An 11,410-nucleotide genomic window follows, 5' to 3' on the forward strand; every position below is an offset into this window, starting at 1 on the left:
TAAATACACCTGCACAAAGCCCATTTGCTTTTTGTATAAGTATAAGTATGTATGTATTTGTGCACAGTACCTTGTATATAGATCCGCATGCGACGGTGATAAGCTTTGCAATAAAAGCGGAAGCACATGGGTAACTGTTGAATTTTTATGGCCTGTTTCTTTATCGCTCTTTTGTATGCAATAAAAATACATATACTCAAATATACATATGTGTGATTATAACCGTAAACACACTCGCACTTCAATATATATAGACCATGCCAACATGTATTTACTTTTATATATAAATTGTCTGCTGAAACCCATTTGACAGACACATACAAATATTCCTACTTTTTTATTTATTTATAAAACATACAAAAACATATTTAAGTACGTTGTTGTTATTATTTTATTTTCACCTTATTTTGCATTTTCTTATTTGTTTTGCTGCATTCCGGAAAAACATTATTTCTCAAGTGGGTGTTTGGGAAACATTTCGTTTGTACCCAAAAACATTGAATAACTGGGGTTTTCGATTGGGGTGATCTTATGTTGGCAGACATATCTTTTTTGTGGGGTTCCCTTTAGCAAAGCAGGTAATCAATGGAAATCAAATGGAAGTGCGAATTCAATGTAAAAAAAAGAACACCTTTAAAAAATTCCAACTTTGGGAATTTTGATTCGGTGGGAATTGGAGTCATATATGTAGTTTCTGAGASGGMTACATTTTTCTATGATAACTCATGYCKTTATAAGTTTCATAAGTATCAATAAAAAATTTTCTGTTAATTTCCTCAGACAGTCTTGAAAACCTGATGACTACAGCGAGCATACATTGTGTATTTTGAAGTGTTTTTTTATTTTATTTTTYTTATAGCCAATGAGGTTCAAATAGAAAATTGATGCTGAAAATAAATAGGAAGAAAAAAAATKTGATGACAGTTGTAGACTTTATTTTTTTGAAATGTATTTTGCTTTGAAGCGAGATAAATTTTGTAAAAGTATAATTGTTGAGAGAAGCCTTTCAACGGAGAGGACTTTGATGGCTGTGGTTCTATATTCTTATTAAATTATTTCCTTATTAAAATACTTAACATAATAGATGTGTTGYTCAATTGGTCGTCACAAATTTGTCTTAAGTAGTAGATAATGATAGCATTAGATTCATAAGATTCATTAGATTCTGAAAATTGTTCATTAATAGCAAGCTTTATCTCCATAGGAATCTTCACGTGGAATGTAACCTCATCTACATAAATGCTAGGTGGCATGCAACATGACTGCAATCGACTTGTTCCTATTGAGTAACCCTTTTGGTACATTATTCAAACAATGTTAGTAAAAAAATGTTATTATACAACAGTTGCTGGTTGAAGCGTGTGATTKGCAGATTATACTACTAGTATAAAARATTAAAAAGAAGACGCCAATGCTGTTGTTGCTTATGCGTCTTGCTTAAATCTCGGTGTGGGAAAACATTTCTTCCATAATAATATATCGTCTTACTTTTTCTACTTTGTTAAATATCTAAGCTTACTAAAATTAGAGCCACAGACAACCGTTTAGCAACGACAATCTTCACAAATATTAAGTGGAGAATGTAAGAGCAAGATTGCATCAACAAATTTTACTTCAGGCATGAATTTTGAAGCATCCTTTTGGATTCATATAAGCAGGGAAACGAGGCAAAACAGTAATCAAATTATAATGAAGATTTTAATTCAAATTATAACGAGAAAAATCAAAGCTAATAGTCACAAAAGCCGAAAATATTCATTCGGAGGCCATCACAGACCACTTTGCWGTGCCCTGAAAAACTTCACTCAATAAATATTCTTGGTTGGTGTTTTCATAAGCATCAAACGGATCCTACTCGCAGCGAAGGCGTCATCTACAACTCATGTTCTTGCTKCTGAGTTTTAATCTGGCGTTGTGAAACAAAGTGTATTGTCAATATTTACCGTCAAGGTCAATTTTAAAATCTATTATCTTGAGTGRAAGCCAAAAGCCATGTTTTCAATCCTCGAATCAAAATCAAGGTCATGAAGGAAGACAAAAGTTCTCTAAGCCGGCAATTAAAGCAGTCAAAAAATCAAAAGTGCCGAACAATGTARTGAAGGTCGCAAATCGAAGGAATTTTTAGCAGCAAATTTGTAGCGAAGTCGCTATTGTTCTCTGAGCCACAAGTGAAGGTCATGGCATAGCAGGTACAAGCTTGACGCGAGTATTGCATAAGGAGCRTCAGAGCTTACCAAATTAACTCAAGAGCTCAGGTAGGAGAATGTTAGCAAGATTGAGAGAGGTGTCGCAATATATATGGTATAATAACTGTTGTATACCTGGACACTATGTTAAAACCAGTGATCGCAGAATAAAATTGAGTGCTTTTGAGATTTCAGTTTATAAAGCTCCGATGGCTTACCTGAGAAATGTTTAAAATCCGATCTTGAGTGTTTTGCGGCAAATTTTGCATTTTCAGATGGAATTTTTTTGTAAGGTTTTCAGCCCTTTTGTTCTTCTAAAAATAAAACTAGATTACCAGTSTAAAGAACAGTAGCAGATTCATGTGAAAACGTAGAGCAAATCGCTTGACCTTGGCTGTGCTGRAGTCAAAACCGCTTTATTTACCGGCTTACCGGATAATAACCCTAGATTTGGCCTTGATTTTATGACTTCGGTTTTGATATTAACTCAAATTTGAAACCAAAAAACTGGAGTGACTATCCACCAACATCGTTTACAGCGCCATATAGAGATGAACTTACTGACTTACTGACTTACTGACTTTGATGATATAAATAGCAAGGATTCGAAAGAATTTTTCATCAGACGGATTTTGTTTGTCACATCTTCCACTTAAATAAAATGGCACCAATATTTGAATCTAACTTTTCCATACGCAGCATACTCTCGAACGGTGAAGATATCAAGCAACCGATGCAAACYGACATAAGACCGAATTATACTTACGGAGCATTGGTTACCATGGCTATACGCAACAGYCCCGAACAAAAACTCACACTGAGCGGCATCCAACAATGGATCGCGGATAAYTTTCCATACTATCGCAAGGATCAACGTGGCTGGCAGTGCCAAATTCGGCATACACTCACWACGAATTCATGTTTCATGAAGATACCACGTCCACCCAGCGATCCCGGACGTGGCAATTATTGGACCTTAAACCCTGAGGTTGAGTCGTTTAAGAATACTACGGCACATGGACAGGCACAACTCGGTGCAAAYAGTGCTGGCGGATTCGATTCAAAGCTATCCGTCGATCAGGCGATGGCACAAGGCGTGCCACATCCACAAATACCAACGGCTCGTTACTTTCCGACGCCACATGAAATTGAGCGTACGCAACAAATGATGATGACGCAGGCGCTGCAAGAGCAGCACGAGTGGTACTTGTATCACCAGCGCCAAAAGCAATTAGCGCAACAACAACTGATGAATCTACAGCAACACCAATTTCAACATCAGTGTGAGGAAATCTATAACAAGATCTCATTCCATCAGCAGCAGTGCACATTCTTGACGGCGCCCCTTTACCCGAATTCGGGCCTGAATTTCTAAGATTTGACACTGCTATACATAAAATTAAACTCAGGAAAAATTATAAAAAATCAAATATTATAGCAATTTAGTCTTTAAGTGATTATATATTTATATTAATTTCATTTTGGTATATTTTAAAAATAAATAAATTAGCTTTAGTCTATTCAAAGTGGTTTTTATTTAAGTGCGGGTTGTAGAGGGTTTCTGTTCTACAGTTCTGTTCTGTTTCTGCTTAGCTCTAAACCTGAATTATTGACTTTGTTCAAGCCTACAAAGACACTTAAGTTATTCAGGGAATTTTTTCAGAGCTGCAGTGTGTGGTTGCATCGCAGACCAAAACCTTGTATGCCTTCTTTTATTGACCGATCTTTTTACACAGTTTGTAGGGTCGATCAACTTGTGTATTACGAAGCGCACAATGAGGTACAAATGACACCGTAAAATCAAAAAGAAATAATCGATAATAAGTAAAGTAGATAAAAAAAAAAAATAAATATAAACTGACCATGTGGAAGAACATAGTCATAGGTCATCTATTAAGCTGAAACACTATATCGAGCTTCAAGCTCAAATTCAACGGTCTTATCTCAATTTCATCATTCTGACAACGAGTCGAAACTTAGATGTTCTCTTGAGTCCAAGTATTGAATCTATGGCTCTCTTATAAGCTTTGATAGCTCTGGACAAAAAACAAAACTTGCTTGACAGCTGAAGTCATGGTCAACATTACCGTCCTAATGAGTGTACTGTTCGCAACACCATCACCCATCTTGAGACCGAGTAAAAATATAGCAGCCGCAGCTCAGAGTGAACACAAAGATTGACCGTGGAGAGTCGATTCGATACCATTCGGACTGGCGGAACRACTTGGCGCATTTTATGCCARTATCTTATATTGAAAGTAAATGTTATATTGGAAGCATGCTGTGCAAATGTGAAATGTTCCAAGAAGATCTSATGTTTTCGAGCAAAATTCTGTTCAGCGATGAGTTSCATTTCTGGCTMCGYGGCTCYCATCCAGCAAAAATAACGGTTTKGYGTGGCTTGTGGGCCGGTGGACACRTCTTTATACMTACRTATTTATTCAAAAATTCTTCGGTTTCAACAAGAAGGCGCCACTTCCCACATATCACTTCAMTTAATGGATTWATATAGAGCGAACACTTCGGTGARYAGATAAGATCGTGTGATATTACACTGTTAGACTTTTTCCTGTGAGGTTGTGTAAATTATAAAGTCTATGCAGACAATCTCGCTTCTTTTCAGGCCTTGAGCAAAACATTCGCCAGTTACCAGTCGACCAACCAATCACCGAAMATTGGACTCAACGGATGGACTATCTGAGACGTCCGCAGTCAACCTTTGAAAGAGATAATCTTATAAATTYGATGCCAAAGAATGTTCTTTGCAGTGGGTTTCGTTGTGTTTTCGCTAAAAGGTAGGGACCTCGCAATGGGTCCCCGTTTAAAAGCTAACATGTAATGAGGTTAAATATTTTTGTCATACGCAAATTGCCAAAGCTGTATGGAAGAAAGCGATTTTGAGGCATCTAGATACTTGATAAAGTTTCCAGCTTTTGTTAGACTGATATCGTAACAACTTAGCAGCCACATTTTTTGCTAACTTAGCGAAGTCGTGAGGACTGACATTAGTGATGATCAGGGTGACGAGTAGAGTTGAAATCCGGATATCTGTCTATCCGTCCGTGCAAGCTGTAGCTTGAGTAAAAATTGAGATATCTTGATGAAACTTGTCATGCGAGAGTATAAAATATTCGGTGACACCCGAACTTAGTCCTTCCTTACTTGTTTCATAATGAAACAAAGATAAAATGAAGGCGATTAGCTTAAATAGCCAGAGATTCTTTAGATTTGCAATGCTTTATTATAACTTCTACAATTAAGTTACCAAGGAGAAGCAATTGTGTGCAGTTTGTTTCATACACTATATTGTTATTTATGTCCAAAATGAAAGCGCTTATCATTACAGCCAGGCGAGGTCAATATAACCAACCAAAGAGCATTGTATACAGCAAAAATTTTCGAGATTAGAACGAGCAGAAGTTTAAATTTGAATCCGCACGCTTTCAGCCAGCTGATATTTCCCACGCTTCTACCTAAATTTAGCTCTGAGCGCAAGAAACAAGGAATCAATGTATTTTAATGTGGAATTGGGTATGTGGTTTAAGCCAACAAACGCATCTAAACATATAGACATGTATATTTATATACATATAAATATATCTAAACATATGTATTGAGCCATCTTCTTCTTCTGCTTGATATCGCTTTCTTCAGAAACTGCACACACGTCGACCTTTTGCACATTTTTTTTAAATTTATTGCATCATGAATGGTTATAAATGCGCATGTTGAATAGATTGAAGTATAAATATTTAATTGGTGATTTGCGGATACGCAAAAGTATATATTTGGTGCTGTTTTTTTGAGTGAGCCGCAGCTATACTGAATGCGCAGGCAGGCTTCAAAAGCACAAGAGGGCCGCTTAAATGCTTGCGGCATTGATAAGGAGAAACGGAAGTTATTTTTTGTTGTTGGTTTTATATTTACTACGCTTATTGGCGTGTTTCACACAAATTATAGATACAAACATATATATTTATGTGCTTGTTCTTCAATACTTGGGAGCATATGTGAAATTTCTTGTTAAAAGCGGCGATTATTGTGGGAGTTGAGTTTTGCTAGCGAGTGCTAGTGAAAAAAGACAGATAACGATATGTTTGTAAATAGTATAAATAAATACCTATTTGTAACATGATTCAGAGTATATTTTCATTTATAGAAATTTATCAGAAATGAAACAATTTTCAAAGGCCCAATATGCGAACATATTTTCTCCGGTTACATTCAAGCCTTTATTGAAGTTTAAATTCCATTTTGTTAAAATATATTTCTCTTCTCGATCTTCCAAAATTTYGCCTTTTGATTATGCTAAGCTTTTGTGGTTTTATAAAGAATAAAATGCTTAAATGCAGCATTTAAAAAAGTAGTGGTAGAAACTTTTACACAATCGTCAAAATTTCTCAAATATCAGCAATAAAGGGTGGACCTATGGTCGCTATCAAAAAAATTAAAATTGCGATTAATTACCTTCAGGAAAATTTAATCGAACAGAAGGCTCTTTCAACACTCTTTGACGAAAAATAGATTTTTCCCGAATCTTACAATACACAACATTTGCTGCTTTGTGCTACAGAGAGCTTTACTTCCGACCCACAAGCTGTTACGAACTCTCGACGTTTTGCTGCAGCTGTTTGCTTCAAAAACAAGTTAAGCGTGTGCTATGGACAGCATGAGTATAAAGTGATTTATATGCTGGTTGCAATTCAAGTGAGTTCTCAATAAGCAAACAAGGTCTCGTTACACTTTCAAGCATATAAGTGCACCATGCATTGAATATATATAGACAAAGAAGGATTTTGCAGTAGCGAATTGGTTTGGTATTGAGTTCTTTTGTTACAAAACCATCACCAACATCAGCAGGCTTTGTGCTTACTTTGGATAGTTGCTACTTACGCTTACCGTATGCACTTAGCGCTTATCACGCATAAAGGTGCATGTGTATGAAATTTGGTAAGGTACTTTGTGCAGGTTTGATTTAAGAGAGTAATGCTTTGTTCYACTGTTGGTTATGGTGGTGAAGATAGCCTAGGAAATAAATCAAGCAACTTCAGTATTAGATTCATTTGGATGCATGTTCACAGCGGAATCGGCTAAAATTGTAAAAYGGATGAGCTAGCCTAGGTGGCCGCTTGTCCCGCCCACATTGAAATACAMTTTGCGTGGCCGATGTTGAAACATCTTCGTAGTCGACTTAGTCGCAAGAAACAATGGCCGCCTCTACTAAAGCACTTTGTCGGGTAGGGTTATATGATCCAGTTTTGAGGAGTTGCTAGATACCAAAACCGACTGCCGATCTAAGCGGACTTGAGTTTGAAACTATCATATCAATTACAGTATTATCAGTTTTTAAAATTTTTTTTTTTTTTGCATCCAGAAAATTTTTCAATGATTATACTCGAATTTAGCGCTTCAATTCAGTCATTGGKATGATCTCAGGGAACAGCAATGTTCATAAATGTTAAAAATGTTTAAAAAAAAGAACAAACCTTTAAATATTAAAAATTTTCCTTACAAACAAGGTGGCAACACTGCCTATATACAAAAGATGAGCTTAAGGGATTATTACTGTCGTTACAGCGTTTTTTGTAGAAAGGAACCAGAGCGACTCCAATCCAAACGCGTTTTGCTCAGAATGGTGTTWTTCAAAACGGTTTTCACTCTCAAAGGAAGAGTTTTGAAGATATCTAGTGCCAATTTGTAGAGAATATTTTTAACGTCATTCTCTATCAGGCTATCAAAGGTTTTCATTTGTTTTTTTGGAAATCTTCATAAGTTTTACTGTGCTCGAAAAACTGTCGACAAAAAAGGCGAAATTCCATATTTTTTGTTTAAGCCGCCGCCATTTTGTCGAATTTCAAAGAAAACCTCTCCATAGCGCGATAGCGACTCTCCTACAAATTATTAAWATTTTTGAAATTTTTGTTTTAGATCAGAATGTGAACGATAATGTGTGTAAAATTTCAGGGCGATTTCTCAACAATAGGCATATATACAGACGGACGGACATGGCTAAATCCACTCATTATATGATTATTTATATATGTATGTTTGTATATATTTTAGAGGGTCTCTGATGTTTACTTCTGTTTACCCTATACAGGGTATAAAAAGCAACCACACACTCCATAAGACCACTGCATATGCGTACAGGAACACATTAAAGTCACACCAAACAGTCCGTAACGGAAATTTATGCAGCAACAGCGCAACTACAACATAAATTAAAACAAATTAGCGGTCATTATGTTTAACTCGTGTTTGCGTTAATGTTTTCGCCATATTTTTTCTCCACTTCTACGCTGCCGTTTGTACTGCTTTTGTTTTTTAAGGCGCGTACACTATGCTTAAATCGCAACAACACAAACAACAACGCAACTGGTGTTTGTTTTGTTTACAATCCAACTTTTGTGGTTGCCCATTATTTCTGCCATTACAAAAATACTTGCCACTGCGGCCGCTAGCGCCGTAGATGTAGGTAACCTTTTGTGGCGCCTGCACTCACTTCCGGCCGAAAGTCATATTTTGTTATTATCTTTATTTAAGAATGAAAAATATTAATAGCAGCGGCCCATTTGCGAGTGTGTATGTAGCTGTTGGGGGAGGTTGTGCGCGTGAAGTTGTGGCGATAAAGAAATTGTGGGAAAGAGCAGACGAGGGAGCAGGTGCGGGGGCTGGCAGTAAGCAGTGTCTTAAAGTGCCGTTGCGCTTTTACGCGTTCAATGTGCTGTTTATTTTTTTCCTTAATTCGCCGTTATATTTACATTACCGCCATGCCACGGCAGACTCACTGTCTCACTTTGCGGGCGCCATGTGGTATGAGCAACATTTGTTTTGCGCATTTTCACACAGCACGATTTAAGTCGCTTTTCGTGCGTAAATGTTGCTGCTGACTTTTTTGTTATTGCTGTTTTAACTGTTACATAATGTTTACAGTGGCTTATTGTTGTTGTTCTTTTTGTTTGGTGTTGTGCAACAGAATTTAGTATGTGGCTTTTGTGGCATGCCGCATCATAATGCTTAATGGTTTTGCGCTTRAATGGCTTCTGCGCTTTGATGTAATTTATATTTATTTGTCCAAAAACAAAAAACCAAAATGCTAACGAATGGCGAGAAAAGCAAATATTTTATTCTATTTTTGTTTTTGTTTTTTTTTATTTGTGGATTAAATTTGAAATTTTTTGTTGACTTATGTGTGGCAGTGATTTACACATGTAAAATGTATATATACTTTAGTGTCCAGTAATTGTTGGTGTATGTTCTACCATAAGCCAAAAGACTAAAACTTGATTCATAATTTTATAATTATAAATATATTCTTTAAAAGCTATATCGTCGCCCTCAATGTAATCCTCCTTGACTCCAAAAAACTTATGCCAACGTTTTTCCAATCCGCGAAACAGTTATTAAAGTCAATGACCGAAATAGCCTTCAAAATTTGAATAACTGTTTAATGTCWTCAATTGATTCAAAACGATTTTTCCTGAACATTTGTTTGATTAGCCAGAAGTCTTTCGGAGCTRAATCAGGTGAATACGGTSGTTGTCGGCTCAYAATTCCGACCTCTTTTTRATGRCATCGTGWTAGTCGGAAAGCATTGTTTCAGAGCAGAAATATTTCGACAAATGAACTTTCACACGAAATGTATGTAAATTGAAAAGTCTTACTACTTGTTGCCCACAGTAGTAGGTCATTTGCAATTATAATTGTAAAATGGGTTTGTGCAACTGTTAACAATAATTTGTATGCTTAATTAGCACTGTTTACATTTGTTCTATAAATTATTAATATTCATTGAAYGCTCTACTTAAAAAAAATACATGCATTTTTGTGAATCTAAATTTATTTACATTTTATTAAGGTCGTTTGACTGCTRCTAATTAGATTTAAACACTTGTCGCTATTTAGCGTTGCTCGGTCATTTAGTGACGCGATAATAAAATTATGTTTAATGTGACCTTGAGGTTTTGATTTAATCTGTAATCTTTTACACAAAAAATAAAAATTAGTTGGAATTTTGATGTTTGCTTTTATTTATAAATCAGGTCAGTCCGTCAGTTCGGAATCGGAATATATAACTTTTAATAAAATAACTTCCTTTTTCAAATGAGGTCATTAAGTTATTAGTCACTTTTATGGAATTAGCTATTTTATCTAACAGAAAGTTTTTATCATATTGCAAGTAGTTTCTTCAAAATAATTTCGGTAATCGAAAAACCAAACAGGCATATTTATGAATTAAATTTTTKGTGCTGAAAATTGGAGCAAATGGACTTAAATAACTTTTTGATGCAGTAGAAGTAGGCGCATATTCGAGTTGCTAAGCATAATTTGGTCAGATGAATACATGCTCAATGATTGGAATATGTGTGTATTCTGCGCCAGATTTTCGCAATACTTCAAATATTTCGGATTTCAAAGCCGACAGCACTGTCAGACATTGCCTATTTGACGGCAGGTATCAATTTGGAATTCCCGCGAAACTCATACGGTTATGCAGAATATTGTAGAGCAAAACCAACAGCTCTGTTAAAATCAGGAAGGGTCTCTCCAAACCGCTCAAACAAGGTTTTAAACAGGAATATTCTCAATGCGTCTCTTTCAATGCAATGCTGGAACTGTCTACTYGAAAAGTTCAATGTTACTGGCTTAGAAAAAAAAGCGAAAAAGGTTGGTCTTGTGTGGAACAGGGGTAAGACAAAGTACCTAGAGACCACATATAAAGATTCCCGCATCTCAGGAACTAAGTCACTGTTGGCAGCTATGCATTTGAAAAAGTTGAGCACTTGGTAAATGTTGATTCCACTAATAATCTATGTCTGGAGATCAATTGCAAAATAGCTCTTGCTGGTGCCTTTTTTGGGATCGGTACACTATTGAGAGGCAAGTCACTCTATTGACGTAAAAAGCAAAAAAATTACGCTTTATAAGCCCTTCATTATACCTGTTCTATTGTTGGGCGTAGAAACACGGACGATGACAGACCGAGACGAGAAAGCACTTGGAGCATTCGAGTGAACTGTTCTTGGCAAGATCTTTTGAGCCGTCCGCGTGACCGATGAATATCGCAGAAAATGGCATAACTAACTATATGAGCACTATGGTGACATAAATATAGTTAAGAGCATAAAAATCCAGCGAAGGGCGCGGCTAGGCTATGTCTTATGCATGGAAAATTATGCTTCAGAGAACATTTCCTTCAATTCGAGACCCATTGGTAGACAAAG

At 36.2% G+C, this 11,410-nt stretch overlaps 1 protein-coding gene across 1 annotated transcript; it reads left to right on the top strand.

The window, feature by feature from the left end:
• Positions 1 to 2,847: 2,847 nt before the first annotated feature.
• LOC108967006 (forkhead box protein I2-like) lies at positions 2,848 to 3,561 on the top strand. Its single transcript, XM_018930206.1, has one exon. It carries the CDS (start codon positions 2,848 to 2,850, stop codon positions 3,559 to 3,561), a length of 714 nt encoding a protein of 237 aa, XP_018785751.1.
• Positions 3,562 to 11,410: the final 7,849 nt, after the last annotated feature.

The sequence above is a fragment of the Bactrocera latifrons genome, unplaced genomic scaffold, assembly GCF_001853355.1.
Source record: "Bactrocera latifrons isolate USDA-ARS-PBARC rearing strain unplaced genomic scaffold, ASM185335v1 scaffold_100, whole genome shotgun sequence".
Classification (NCBI taxonomy): domain Eukaryota; kingdom Metazoa; phylum Arthropoda; class Insecta; order Diptera; family Tephritidae; genus Bactrocera; species Bactrocera latifrons.